Here is a 15,534-nt window from a genome sequence, read left to right on the forward strand (position 1 = left end):
CTCTTTGCCCATGTAGATTGCTTCACATGCATGGCCCTTGGCACTGGCAACTGTAAGTAACGTATGCCCAAGTGAACTGTGTAACTTTGTGAACCGTGCCCAAAAATAGAAGATGCAGTCAGTTAGTGGAGAAGGAGGGTACTAATGATGAGAACTTTTCAGAACATTGGCCTTAGATGGACTATAGATAGCAGCCTCTTCTGATTATTTCTGTTTTTAATTAAATAATGTCTTTACAGCACCCCTACTGCAGCATTGCAGTCAGGGACAGCAATGTCCTTGGAATTCCTCCAGCTTCATATCTGTAGGGTCATGGGTTGCTGGTCAGATATGGAAGCTATTGATATCTGTTGCTGTAGAAAACTGATCTCCTGTCAAGAGCAGTGTCAACTCCCAGACTTTTCGTGCTGTTTTAGGATTCTAGGAGGAAAATTGTGGGAATGGCCAAACAGGAGGAAAATACAGATTATTAATAGATTATGTGTACACGATGAGTCTGGGAGTTGAAATATTAAGCTGCAAGTGTGTCTTGAAAGTAACATATACCTTACCATTCTGATACTTCTGAAGTCCAGTATTAGTGTCTGAGTCCTCTAAGTCTATAGCTGCGTGTATGAGGTATTTCAGATTATGTACCTTGGAGTATAACTGTAAAACTGATTTCTCTTAAGGTCTAGGCCTATCTCTACCAACACAGTCCCTGGCAGAGGGCTTTTGCTGGTAGAAGAAGATGACTGCAGAAGGTAGCCATGTTTTCTCAGTCACCATAGGAATTTGAAGGACCTAGTCTAGCAAAGTGAAAGCCACAGTGGCTAGACTGGGGTTCAGTATATTCTCATTGTGCTGCCTATTTCTTGCCACCCTGGGATGGAGGTAGAGGAAGGGGAAAGGTTAATTTCCTTGGGGATCACATAGTGGCATTAGTTTCATAATAAAGTATAACAGGTTGTGCCTTGTTCTACTGCTTACAGAAAAGTAAGAAGCAGGAGGCTGGAGAGACTGTTATCCCCAGGGCAGTTACAGAATCTCCACAAAGTGATGTTTATGTGACAACTAAAAAGAGATTGCTTGTCCTTGTGCATAAGGTTCAAAATCACAACACCAAGGCATATTGTTCTTTGAAACTAAAATACAAGAGGGATTAGGCATGGCCAGATCAAAGTTCTTCCTGGTTACTGATGTTCAAAGCCCACTTTTTAACAGTGATGATCTATAATCACTGATTTCTCACATGTTTTACATCTTTGTGACAGGACCGAGACTGGGAGAGTGGAAGTGAGATAGAAGGTGAGACCTGGTATCCTGCTAACATGGAGGAATTAGTGACAGTAGATGAAGTGGGAGAAGATGATTTAATTATGGAGCCTGATATAACTGAGCTTGAAGAAATAGTACCAGTTGATCAAAAAAATAAAACTGCTTCAGAAATGTGTCCCTGTATGTCAACCGTGTTAGAACTGAAAAACGATCACAGCCACTTAACCAGGAGTGAAGACGAATTTGCCCATAAAGATTTAGAAACAAACTTCAGATCAGCAAAGGGCAGTGTAGCTTCTAGCGGCTGTCAGGATGATGAGGAGGAGGATGATGATGATGATGCTGTAACTGAAGCATCAAGCCTAAATCTGGACCCTGAGCAGAAGCCAGAGGAATTGCAAGAAGACCAGTCTGCTAAGGAGTCGGATCCCCAGCAGAAGGAAGGAAAAATTGATAAGAGCTCTGACACTCGTTCAGAGCCTGAAGATCACCATATACCTTCTGTTCATCTGAAAGAAGAGACTCTCCAGCTCCCTGATACATTTATAGATGATTACAAACAGATGGGATCACAAGGAACTGAGAGCAGAGAAGTTATGGAAATGCTTGTTAAAAATGCTAGTGAAGAAACAAGACACGGAAGCCAAGAGTGTCCAGAGGCCAAGGGTAACTACTGATTTTTTTTCTTTTCAACCCACAGAGAGCCTTGCATGTTTTCTCTGACAGTAGACTGAAATTTATGGCTAACAAGAATAAATGTTGCTAATAGTATCAAGACTTGTCCTTGGAGCAGCTCAGTAAAAGAACCCCAGTGCCTTTTGCCAAGCTAAACCATTAGAGGCTCTTAGCTGAATAGTGCAAAGGAAATATGATAAGCAGCTTGCAAGCTTTCTGAAAGGCATAAGCTGCTATAATTGTCATGTCAAGGTTCATATGAGTTTAACTGAACTCTTTCAGTGCCCTGCTAAATTTATTTTGAATTGTCAATGAAATGAATGACAGTCTCTGAAGGTCAACAGAAAAGTATCTATAATGTCTGGCTGGCGCCTGGACAAGGTGGGTATTCTTACACACTGTACTGAAGCGTTAGTAACGTGGAAATCATCCGGAGATTGCTATTTCTCAGTCCCTGTTCATGCAAATACGTGCCTTTTGTCAGGACTTGCCTTATCATCTCCTGTTATCTACCGCATGCTGCCTTTAATATAATTGGTAGGACATGCTGTGAGATAATGCCAATACATGTAATCATAACTGTCTGTTAATATTTTAGCTGTCAGGAAAAAAAAGATCTTGAGTGTCTGAAAGTGAGTTCAGTTCCTTGTCACACTTTCAAATGAAACTTGAGCGAATGGGCTGTGTATGATGAGGGGAAGAGGAAAACAACATAGAGCATGTTGGCCAGAAATGCTCTTTTTTGTTGCTACCGGAGTCCGTGTGATGGAGAAGGGTTTGTGCAGGAAGATTTTTGAGGGTGCAATTTTCCACCAGAGAATGCTGGAACATTTAATGTGAATGTCTGATTTTGAAATTCTTTCTCCAGGACACATTTGAAACTCACTCTTTTCAATACTTACCTGTTTGGCCTGAAGACATCTTGCCAGGCTTTGCATACTTGGAGATAACACTGCCATGCAAACTCCCTGAGACTGGGAATGGCAAGGTTGGCTCCCCTGGGCTGCCCGCTTCACGGGCAGCCAGCTGACGGAAGAGTTGGGTATCCCAAGAGCATAGTTACTTGGGTGTTTTCAGCATCTCGGCTTCCAACTTGCCAGCAGGGAGCCTGGAAGCTCCAGGGGAGCTTGTGCTTCCCAGGTTTCTGCCGTGGACTTGATATCTGGGATCTGCAGTATAAGGCTCTAGGCTCTCCGCAAATGCAGCTGCCAGCTCAGAAGCCCAGAAATCAATTTAGGTGGGACTCAAGTTGCCACGAAGGCTCAGGGTGTCTTAAGAATAGCCAACTGAGGCTTGCAGGTTTTCCAGGATGTCTGATGCAGATTTGGAAACCTGGGATGGGCTTAAAGTTAACTGCAAAGCCAAACAGTCAGGATTTTATATTATTTTCTTTTAAATCATGTAATAGATGTATTTAAAATAATGAAGAAATATTCATTCTCACAGCCAGAAATTGCAGATCTGTGGACTACAGACTTGAAAGGCAGGAAGGGTTTGGTTTGGGAAAAAATATATCTGTTTTACGGGAAAATATATCCCTTATCTAGGTGAAATTTGCAATGCAATAGAAGTTTTGTCAGGGTAAGGGAACTAGTTCTTTGATGTAAGAGCTGAAGAATAGGAATCAGACCAGTTTATCTGTAATTCTGTTTCTCTGTGATAACAAATTTGTCTTTTTTTAAATAAAAACAATTCACATGTTGAGAAGGGAGGGCATCTGTTTTTTTGACTGGCTTTATCCGCCTCAGCAAATCAATCCACTGTTTTCCACACCTTGAATCTCCTGCCTGTGTCCATTCACGTTGGTCAGCAGGGACCAACCGTCCCATCCCTGCCGGCCAGGAACCAAAATCTTCAGGTGGCCAAGAGCCATAAAGCAGAAACTATCCCTTGGAATGCTGGGGATGGGAGAAGAGTGGCTCCAGGGAGACGAGGACAATGGTGCTGCAGGGGTCCTACCAGAAGAAGGTTCCCTCTGCCCATGCAGTTTGGTTATCTGCTCTCAGCAGGTCCTGCTGGCCCCCCCTTTCTCAGCAGCCCCTGTGTTAGCCCAGCTCCATCACTGGTCATATGGTACCATGCGTGGTTACAGAGCTGCAGTCAGACCACGCTTGTGCCAGAGGCAGGTATAATGTCATAGATCTATTTAGAGATTAAAATATGAAAAGAAACCTAATGAATGTGACATTAGAAATAGAAAAATGGTCTACTGGGAGAAATAGGGGTGACTGCACGGTGTTGTACAAGCTGCTAGAGTAGGCCTCTGATTTGAATGGAAAAGCATTTTTTCCAGATTTTACTTCATTTATAGATCCACCCAGAAAATGTTCCCAAGAAGTTTAAAAACATCTCTTTAAACTAATAAACTGTTTTCATTCAATACATGTATTCATTTGTTAAGCAAATTCTAGGTACCTGGAAATGAGATCTCTGGAATACCCAGAGGTAGAGCCTAAAAGAAGGCACTCTCCGCCAGGCTGGGAACAAGAGGACGTCTTTACCGAACTCAGCATTCCCCTGGGTACGTTCAGACACCCAGGCCACCCGTGGCCTGCGGTGCTGCCCACTGCAATACCTAGAGCTTACAACAAGATGTCACTTTAAGGCTACTTGCTATATTTATTTTTCAGAACACATGTGAGGAGAGTGAAGGAACAGAGTATATGACAGAGGGGTAGCTGTTGAAAGAAATGAGCTTTTGATTATAGATCATTCCTAATTTCATTTCAGATGAATAGCAAAAGATAGCTGTTAATGTTGCTGATGAGATGAAGTAAGTTCCCTTGGACTATATGGGAAAAATATGTTAAAAATACTTAGTAATTTTAAAGTCTTTGTCATAAGTATTGATTATACTTTCAGTATAAGCAAAAATACTAGTTTTACTGTGTAAATGAGTGGTCATGAGTAAAACACCTGGAAGAAGTACAATCTGTGTAACTTAAGCATGAATTTACTGCTAATAAGCACTATTGCTATTCTAGCCCTTGAGGTTACACAGTGAAGTTTCCAGTCAATATTTATGCACAAGAAGGTACATTTTTAAATATGTATAATATCTAAGAGAAGGTGTATTTGCAATGCACAGGACTTTAAACTGCAGCTCAGTATTGCAAAATTAGGGAAATAAGAGAAGTGAATCCAGGATTCAGTCTTCTTATCTATGTCATTTAACTAACCAGCAACTTTTTTCTTTGAAAACAAGTTTATTGTGGAGGGGAAGGGTTTCAACTGACATTTAAATGTAATTCAGAGTTTCTCAATAGGTGTGGAATTTGTGGTGCCTCGAACTGGGTTTTACTGCAAGCTCTGTGGACTCTTCTACACAAATGAAGAGACAGCAAAGACAAGTCACTGCAGAAGTACTGTTCACTACAAAAATCTTCAGGTAAAAACACACTTGAAGCTGGTTAACAGCTAGCTCATGGGGTGGATTGTGCGTAAGATAGGTGATGCTACAAGAAATTAGTTTTCACTCTGTGGACAGAATTCGGATGACCAGACATTTAGATAAAACTTTACAGTAGTTCCAAATGTTAGCACACTAATTTCTCACTCCCAGATCCTTGAAATCAACTTCTGAATCATAACTAAGATGGGGCCAGGTGATAATTTGATCTTCTTAGCTACATTTGATCCTTGTCACCAGCACAGCATGCAACTCAGATCTTTAATTCTCTGTTCTTGAGGGTCTCGGATGTTTTTATCAGTGGGAGTGAGCCCAGCAGCAGCCTTTCTTACTTCTTAATTTCAGGAGCTTTAAACATGCCACTTGTTTAATAATATTGCCAGACATATTTTTGCATTAGCTTGAATTTCTGCAGCGTGTTTCAGCACGCAGTACTTTGTGACACACAGGCTCTCCGAGGCATTTCCTGTGACCTGCTGAAATCACCTCCCTGTGCTACAGAACGGCACAGCAGTTCAGCCACGCAGAACACCACTGTTGAATAATTTCTATAAGGTTATGCAGAAACATGGAATTACTTGTATGGTGTCTATAAAAATGTACCATAAGCATATCAGCACTTGGTAATATCACACAGGGACCACAGGTGCTTGCAGTTCACTCAAAAGACCCTGCCTTTATCACTTCTCAGATGCATGGTTGATAATATCAGCCATGACAGGATGAGCATTAACTGCCCTGTGCTGAGGACTCCTCAGAGGAGGTAGCCTTGCCTCTCACCTCCTTGTGTCCCTGCCTGTGTGCAGGGTGTGTACACTGTGCAGAAGACACCTTTGTTGGCATTCGCGTACTCTTGGCAAAAATCATGAAAGAGCAAAGCAAAGCTGCTCCTTCTTTTTCTGTTCCTTTGCTCTACCCATAGTAAGTGCTGGAGCTCTGCTTCTCTTCAGGTGACAGCTATCTTTCCCTAGCTGGCTAGTATGCGTTGGCTTTTCTAGTGACACTCAGAGTCATAATTTGTGTGGGAGAATTTTCTTCTTGACTTTCCTGAAGTTAGGTAGCTGTAATCATACGAAGACCTCTGGCTTTCAAAGACTGTGCCTGCAGAGCTGCGATTCTTGCTAATAATGGATCCTCCAAGCGTAAGCTTGAAAAACAGGTGCTCAGTTTGCATGCCTTTTTTTGCTTCATACAAAATAATCCAGAGGGATTCACCAGAGGTGGCACCACTCAGTGCAGGCTGTGTATCCCATGTGAGTCTGTCCCAAAGAAACTCATGCTAATGCAAAGATTGCAACTCCAGCCCCTGCTCCTGGGAGCTGGTCCCATGAGAAGAAGAGGGATTTTTTTTTAATTTTCTAAGCTATTTTGTTAAAGTCATAGAAAAAAAGATCCAACTAAAACTGTCAGTGTGAAAAAAAGCCCTCTTTTTCTCCCCATTAAGACATTTCCCATGAGTACTGTGGTAGATACCTAACACTGACTTGAGATAAAAGAACAAAGACCACAAAAGCTGTTAAAATATGTCAAATATGGTAATGAAAACAGACTGTTCTGGTGAGCGGTACCTCTTATCTTACTAAATAGAGGAAGTAAATGTCTCATCCAACTTTTGCCCACTCAGGTGGAAACTCAGCAGATTTTAAATAATTGTTCTGTATTACTAGAACCCTTTTAGTTGCAAGAGTGCTTATTTACACACTCTGCAAAAAATGTCAGTTTTCTATGATGATGCAATTTAATGAGTGTATCCACCAACATAAGAACTATGGACTCTTAACTTTTTCTGTATGTGAAGCTATGGGACTGCTGCTGCTGCACACTGTCTTTCTGTTGTCTTGCCTACAAGACAAATACCATTGTCCAATGACAAAGACATTGTCCCAAATGGTCTCATGATTATGAGTCTTTTATAGTTGATTTGCTACTTGTTGTTTTTCATGTGATCTCCTTGGAGCCACATCCAAAATGTATGTCCAGTGTTTGGATTTGAATGCAAAACTAAAGTTTGTTTACAAGTTTTCTTCCAAAAACCTTGCTTAGATGATAACGATTTTGTCTTGAAGTAAAATAGTCAACTTTATCTGTGTATGGTGCCCCTTGAAGAAAAGCGATCACTGAAAAAAATCCACCCGTTTCTTTGTCAACCTTGCAGACTTTTTGTAATTTTCCATTCTCTTCAGCTTAATAAATTATTTTCCCAGGTGGTATTTATATTTACAGATCCACTGCATTTTCCATGTCCAAAAAATCCATCATTTGGCCATCCCTCCCACCACTACCACAAAAAGCTGTCAGATTAATCTGGTGTAAGCTACTTTGGCAACTCAGTGCAGCATTGTATCCTGTTTTCCACTGGCTTTATGCAGTATTCATCAAAACTTGTATTTAAATGAAGAAATATTTTTTCCTTGACTGTCATTTTTCTATAAATTAATCTGAATGTCTGGTCTGTGAACTTCAAAACTGGTGTTTGTGGTACTCATGATAGCTGACAATGTCAGCTAAAGGTGGTGGATAAACGTCAGTCTTATTTTGGTGAGTAGTCATTAAAAAACAAATATGCATGGGTTATCTGATCCAATGACAAGCGTTAGTGATTTATTACAGTTCATAGTGTACGGATCACTTCTCCCAGCCTTTATGGACCCTATATCTCTGAATACTACTGTAACATTTACTCTGGCTTTCTGCCACATGGAATTTTGTACCCAGGGATCAAGACTGAGAGTTGTGTAATTTTCAGAGCCAAATCTCTATATTCAGAGTAACAAGGGTGCAGTGGTCATTTTGTCACAGGTATGCTCATTCATTACCACATCTGAGTCCCTTTGAGATGTACCTCTCACATCCAAAACTTGTATTTATGTGAGACAACCTGGCAGTCCTAAGACAGTCCTTAGTTTTTTTACATCCATTTCTCATTTCACCTCTTCCCCATGGAGGCCAAAGAGTAAACTGTACTCTGGGAGAATCCTGCAAGTACATAAAATTTTGCAGTGATGTGAGATGGTCTTTTCAAAACAAATCAGAATGAATAATCAGCTAGAAAAGAGAGGTTTATGATCCTAATAATGTGTAGGTCAGCTATTCTTGCATGTGGTGTATGTATAAGTCATTAATAAGAACATCTCTTACTACATTATTACATTACTAAATTATTACAAGGGAGCTTGACCCCTACAAATTGATGGGCCCTGACGTTATACAGCCAAGGGTGTTAAGAGATCTGGCTGACACTGTTGTGAGGCTGCTCTCCATAGTCTTTGAGAAGTGGTGGAGATCGGGGGACATCCCAGAAGACTGGAAGAAGGCTAATGTCACCCCCATCTACAAGGAGGGCTTAAAGGAGGATCCAGGAAATTATAGACCCATCAGTCTAACTTCAATCCCTGGGAAAGTTATAGAACGAATCCTACTGGGGGCCATCCCAAATCAAATGAAGCACACGATTGGGAAAAGCCAGCACGGATTCACCAAGGGCAAACCATGCTTGACAAACCGATCACCTTCTACAACTAAGTAACCTGCTCGGCTGATGTGGGGCGAGCGGTGGACATTGTCCACCTGGATTTCTCCAAGGCTTTCAATACAGTTCTCCACAGCCTCCTCTTAGAGAAACTGATATGTTACTGTCTAGACAAGTGGTCAGCGTGGTGGGTGGGGAACTGGCTGAGAGGCCGCGCCCAGAGGGTGGTGGTAAATAGCTCTTCTTCAAACTGGCAACCTGTCACAAGTGGGGTCCCCCAGGGATTGGTATTGGGCCCAATGCTGTTTAATATCTTCATAAGTGATCTGGGTGATGGGATCAAGTGTACTCTGATGAAGTTTGCTGATGATACCAAACTGAGTGGTGAAGTGGACATTTCAGAAGGGAGAGCCACCCTGCAGGAAGATCTGCATAGGCTGGAAGAGTGGGCTAACAAGAACCTTATGAAATTCAACAAGGACAAGTGTAAGGTTTTGCCCCTGGGAAAACATAATCCAGGAGTGCAGCACAGGCTGGGATCTACCCGGCTGGGGAGCAGCTCTGTGTAGAGGGACCTGGGGGTCCTGGTGGACAACAAGCTCAATGTGAGTGAACAGTGTGCTGCAGCGGCAAAGAAAGCCAACGGGATGCTGGGTGGCATCAACAAGGGCATCACCAGCAGAGATAAAGAAGTTGTTATCCCACTCTACTCGGCACTTGTCAGACTACACCTGGAATGCTGTGTTCAGTTTTGGTCCCCACTATACAAAAAAGATGTGGACAGGCTGGAGAGGGTGCAGATGAGGGCCACAAAGATGGTCAGAGAACTGGGAGCCTGCCATGAGGAAAGGCTGAGAGAATTGGGTTTTTTCAGCCTTGAGAAGGCTTAGGGGAGGCCTTATCGCTGTATTCCAGTATTTAAAGGGTGGCTACAAAGAAGATGGAGACTCCCTTTTTACAAGGAGTCACATAGAAAAGATGAGGGGTAATGGGTGCAAGTTACTCCTGGGGACATTCTGATTGGACACAAGAGGAAGATTTTTCACAATGAGAACAATCACCCACTGGAATAATCTCCCCAGGGAAGTGGTGGATTCCTCAACATTGGACGCTTTTAAGATTCAGCTGGACACAGTGCTGGGCCATCTTGTCTAGACCAGAAAGGTTGGACCAGATGATCCTTGAGGTCCCTTCCAACCTGGTATTCTATAATTTTGTAATTATTATGTGGGAATTTCCCATATGTCTCCATACTAGCTGCTGAAGAAGCTTCTTTCCATCCATTTCTAGGTCTGTTGACTCTGAATAAATACTTTGAGCATTTTCAGACCCACACCAGTTCATCACCCATTTTGTTTGCAGCTCTGCCAACTAAGAGCACTGCCAAAAGGCTGAAAGCCTCACTGGCCATGTCTGTTTTCAGATCACGTTGAGTACTTAAAGCACTGAAAGGCTTTATCTTAGAGAAACACAATAAATGTAAATACTCTAGCCAGACTGCTAAACTGTGTTAATTATTACTGAATTTGATTATTCCCTTAAAACCAATGTTCTTGTGCAGAAGGTTTATCTCTGAACTGGACATGCTGAAAATGTAATATCTATGCTTTAAATTGTGACTCAGAAACCGCATCTATTTTCTGACACACCAGTCTTATACTAGCATAATTCAGTTGACTCAGTGGAGTTAGTTCGAGCCCTATAGCATATGGGAGTAGAGAGTTTGCAAGGAGAAAAGGTGAGGTCTAGTTGCACAGACCGATGAGTCGTGGTCCTCCTTTTTCTGTCACCAGTTCCCTTGTGGCACAGAGTAAATCACTGAACTTCTGAGGCTCTCCATGTATTCTCCATGTTTTCTCCATGTTGCCTGACACGGCTCTATTTCCTGGCTTGAATTTTCACCAAAATGGGGCTTCTATGTCCTTTCTTCCCTTTTGAGATGCTGGGAGAGTGTGAGGGCTCTGAAAGGACTAAAGCATCCCATGTCGAACATTTTCAGTTTTGTAACAATGCTTTGTTTTTGATATGATTGCAGAAGTATCTATCCCAGCTTGCAGAAGAGAGCCTGAAAATGAAGGAAGAAGGCAGCCATCTGTCTCAGGATGATACTGGCATTGTTCCTCACTTTGCAAAGAAAAAACTATGATGCGGATGAACTGGAAAAGCGATAATGAGTGACTGCTGATACTTTATTTTTTTTATTTCTATGATATAACTGTCAATTTGCACTGTACAGAGGAGGGGAAATAAAGAGCATGTTCCATGCATCTATACCCAGAGTGCCATTAAAAACCAAAATGCCTGAAACGCTGTTTCCCACGGTGAAGCAATGCTGGCATATCTGTAAGAAGTGGAGCAATTCTTTCTCACACTCTGCATGCTGGGAGTGGTTTCCTAGATTAAATCAGAATTCTCAGGGATTCTTAAAGTTTTAATTCTGATATGACACATCAGGTCAGGCGAAGTGTTTAGAAGCACTCAGCATCCTCCAGTGGACGCTGGAAGGAAAGGAGATGTGACTATAAATAGGCTTTAATGCTGCTTAAAATATCTTCAGCCATTTCACTCATTGCCCCACTGAGAAGTAGGAATTGCATAGGACATCTAAAGCCATTGTGCTAAAACTAGTCAGTAGATGGCATAATATAAGCCCCATCAGCATCCACCTCCATGTGTCGTAGAGCTTGGTGAAATGATAAAATGTTTGTGTTGTTAAGCACTGACTGTACACTGACTGTGTTGTACAAATGCAGAGGGAGCCACAGTCTGTCCCAGGGACCTTAAAGCCTGAACCCAGCACAGCGAGAGCAGTTCGAATACACGTGCTGACAGCTAACCTGCTCTGGTTTTCAGCATTTTCCATGGTGTGATCAGGATGTTCTCCAGGTACCGTTGTGTTTGAAACTCTTCTTTTTGATAATTCTAAAGGGTGCCAACTTTGAGTCTTACAGACTTGAAACTCTCTTGAGAGGTTTTTTAAAGTGCCACATGTTCGGACCATGTCTCTTTTAGACATTTTATGGAAGCTCCTCGCTTGTGGGGTCTTTTTCTTTAAAGCTTGCTTTTCCTCAGCTTGGCAATGTTGAATTTTCCTGGTTTTCATGGAAAGATGCCAGACTTTTAATACTGTTTTTGTATTTAACTTCCCTGAATTTTTTAAGGCGAATACAACTACTGATGGCTCACAGAGTGCTGCACTGAGAACACAGGATGCACCAGCAGCTCTGGCATTATTATGAGCTATTGTTTCTGCACAGTTATTGCTTAGTATTTTGCAAAGTCCCTTTGAAATGCACTGTACAAGTTTCTGGTTCATTTCAATAGGGCTTTGTGTAGTAAAGTGAATACGTATGCAGACCGTTGCCAGAATTGATCCCGGAGTTATGCTTTTATAAAATGCCCCATGCAATCTAGACAGATGGCGGTTTGCAGACGTATTTCCATTCTTTGCCTGACTAATATTCATCACAGTATGTTCTGTAAAAATTGCTGGTGCTGGATGTCCTGTTTAGATGTTGTGCAGAGGAAATTGTTTCCCGGCAGGTTCTAGCCATCCCTAAGAATGACATGGATGTCACAAAATATTGCAAAGTGGCTAAATTGCCAAAACTGCTTCCACCAACGTATTCGTTCCATTATGTCTTGTGCCAGCAGTCATGCTCGTTCTCTGAAGTACCCTGTAGCCAGGCAGTGTGTCTCAGAGGTGCCTGGTGTTGTTGCCTGAAGCCCTGTTCCATTTCATGGCCTGTGCTTTCCACTCGTTTTTACCAGAGGTGGGTTCAGATTTCATATTTGGCATTCCTGCTTCTCACAAGTTGAGGGATTCTTTGCATCCCAGATTCAGATGTGGCCTATCCAAAAGACAAGGGGAAATGAAAAACATTACAGCCTAAATCCTCCTTTGTCCAGACTTGAAATATGTTAAGACTTAGGTCCATCTGTCATTTAAAACAGGGTTGGTTTTTTTTGTTTGTTTGTTTTTCCCTATAGAAAAAAATAATAATATTGCAAACCAGGTATTTTTCCTTCAAGGGTTGGGTTTTTCTTTGACTGTTTGTTTTTAACATTGCAGTGAAATTTGAGCACAGGACTGTTAGGGCAAGAGCTTGAATTGCAAGCTGTAAGATTACGAAAATAGCAGTAAAGATTGTGCAATTGTCTTCTAAAGCACAGCTCTCAAGCTGGTCATGTATCATCTGAATATGAAGTTCCCTTCATGCCCTTCAGCACAATCTGAGCACAAGGGAAGGAAATCACTATAAATGCAAGCATCAAATCTTTGAAGCTAACCCTGCTATCAAACTGGGGCTCTCACTGGCCTAATGGGAGCTTGTTAGACCATGTGGTTAAGCTTAATTGGATGTGAGACATAGCTGACTTTATATCAAAGTCATACGCCTCCAGCAACTTTATCCCCAGGTAACCTCAAATGAGAAAAGTATCACTGTTATTATTCTTTATTTGTATTGCAGTAGAAGCTACAGGTCCACTGCCTTTATTATAGGCACGGCACAAATCCACAACAAAGGCTTTCCCAGGCCAAAGAGCTTTAAATCAAACTTTCTGAAAACAGACAACAGGTGGATACAGGCAGGCAAGGAAAGCAGTAGGTAACCGTAAGATTTTGACTGTCAGCAGAAGAATAATTAAAATGAGCGTTTACCCAGGGGCTTATTTTTGGATTTACGGGAGATGATTCAAACTACTTTCCCCCTCCTCTGGTTCTGAACCAGGTTCACAGCTTTCATATTTAACCTCCGTTTTTTTCCTGGCCAATTGCATTAGCACGCAAAATCCCTTCTTGAGAGAGTGGGCCTTGGTATCCTTCAGTCTCCAATTGCTTAAGTTTTGGTCTCCATCCAGTGCTCCAAAAGTCTTGACTGAGGCTCACCAGGAACTGTCCTGGCTACAGATACCTTGTCTGGGTCATGGGTACAGGCCCCTGCTTGCCACTGAGGAAGGAGGAGGCTCCAGATGGCATCTCTGCCCTGTGTAGTGTAGGTAGATGACTCAGGTGAGTGATGCAGATGCAGTGCCCAGCCCCACAGATGTGATGAGACCCAGAAATTTATAGAGGTGGTTTGGACACGCTGTCCTTTTGGGCTCTGTCCTGACACAACAGCAATCTGCAAAATAATGGGTATGGCCAGACAGGCAATTCCCCTTCTGAGAAGGTCCTTTCTCCCCCTAAAACTCAACATTTAAAAGCAGTTAAAAGCAATCCCAAGTCTCAACTAGCTCCTAATGATCCCTATGATCAGTTTTCAGCCTGATGTACTTTGAGAACTCAGAGATAATCTCCTTCCCTCTCCAACAGGCCATCATGCAATGCTGACAGGCACTCAACTCCTCAACTTCTCTCTACTACCTATTCTGCTGAGGAAGAAGGCCACTGTAGGCAACTGCTTACCTTTCTCAGCTTTTGTAAAAATGCGTTGTTTCTTTTGGTTTATTATATTTAAAATCTTGACTTTTTTTTAGTTGGCATAATTCATCATCACTATAATCCACGCTGTTTGTTAATACATATATATATATATATAGCACAAAGCAGGCTCAGGTCTAGCCAAACAAATATTGATATTTAAAAAGGAGCTTCCTTAATATATACAAACCGTTTCAACACATCTCAACCAAAGATTGCACTTTTTTAATAGGAACTATGTTTTTCATCTTTGTGAAATCTGTATTGATCTCAAATAGACTTTAATGTCAATCTGTAACTTACTTTCTCTGAAGTAAAAAATTAAATAATTAAACATTTGCCCCATAAGATTAGACAAAGTTTCATATTGGCTTTAACACTAGATTAGTGTTAGGCTGGTTATATTCAGGGTTTTTCTATTCTCTAAGGATTAAGGCTGTGATTTGTTGAATTATACTTGAACTGGACCAGATGTACTATTTATTGAGCTTATATAATCTTGTTAATTTAAGTTTTGGCTTGTAAACAGTTGGAATTTGTTAGTACTTGTTTAAATATGTAGGAACTGTCACCAATATTAACTGATCTGTGTAACTGCTTGCAAAGTGTTTCAATTTGTGTTTCTTAAAAAGAAAGATTTTAATAAAGAGAATTATAAAGCATATACATTGGTGGGCAGTCGTCCCAGCAACAACAGGCCTAGCTTCCCAGGGGATCTATTAAAAGTCAAAATTAAAAAAAATATAGTTTGGGGGTAAGAAGGAAGCAGGAGGCCGAAATGTTTGCTTTTAAATACAATTTCTAGAAGTAGTGATTCTTACCAGGTAGCTCCTGCTGTACAGATTGCAAGTGATTGCTGCCATCTGATGCTGAAGTTGAAGTGAACACATCTCAGCTGTTCGCTCTGTGTTTATTATTAATTGTTATTACCCACTCCTGTCTCTCTAGATACATACTCATTTTCCTTTTTCTCTTTATTTCCGAATGAACTGGGCAAGCTGTCTGGCTTTTCTTCATCTCCATTGTCTTCTCATCCTTCTGAAAGCACCCTATAAAATCATCCCCAGCCAAGCATCTTCTCCACCTCATCTCAGCCTAAGTCCCCCTGTTTGCCTGTTTACCCTGGTTCCCTTGTGCTCTCCCTCTGCCTTTGCTGACTGCAATCATTCTCAGCAGACTGTCCTCCCTGGTTCCCTCCCAGCTCCACAGGGACCTTTCCCACTGCCTGGCTTTCTCCCTGGCTCATCTCCATCACCAGCAACTGGAGCTCCTGGGAGGAAATACTCAACCTCAGTCAGG

General features: G+C 41.7%; 1 protein-coding gene across 13 annotated transcripts in view; it reads left to right on the top strand.

Moving 5' to 3' along the window:
- Positions 1-14,899, top strand: part of RBM20 (RNA binding motif protein 20) — a 108,184-nt gene extending 93,285 nt beyond the window's left edge. For 6 of the 13 annotated variants that reach the window (XM_074831246.1, XM_074831249.1, XM_074831251.1 and 3 more), the window contains exons 11-14: positions 1,254-1,923; positions 4,334-4,453; positions 5,199-5,320; positions 10,846-14,899. In XM_074831246.1, coding sequence (XP_074687347.1) covers positions 1,254-1,923; positions 4,334-4,453; positions 5,199-5,320; positions 10,846-10,956 — 1,023 coding nt within the window. In that variant the 3' untranslated portion in view covers positions 10,957-14,899. The remainder of the gene's footprint in view (positions 1-1,253; positions 1,924-4,333; positions 4,454-5,198; positions 5,321-10,845) is intronic. The other 7 variants (XR_012624026.1, XR_012624025.1, XR_012624024.1 and 4 more) reach the window with 7 other exon arrangements.
- Positions 14,900-15,534: the final 635 nt, after the last annotated feature.

This window comes from Strix aluco, chromosome 7 (genome assembly GCF_031877795.1).
Source record: "Strix aluco isolate bStrAlu1 chromosome 7, bStrAlu1.hap1, whole genome shotgun sequence".
In the NCBI taxonomy this organism is placed as follows: domain Eukaryota; kingdom Metazoa; phylum Chordata; class Aves; order Strigiformes; family Strigidae; genus Strix; species Strix aluco.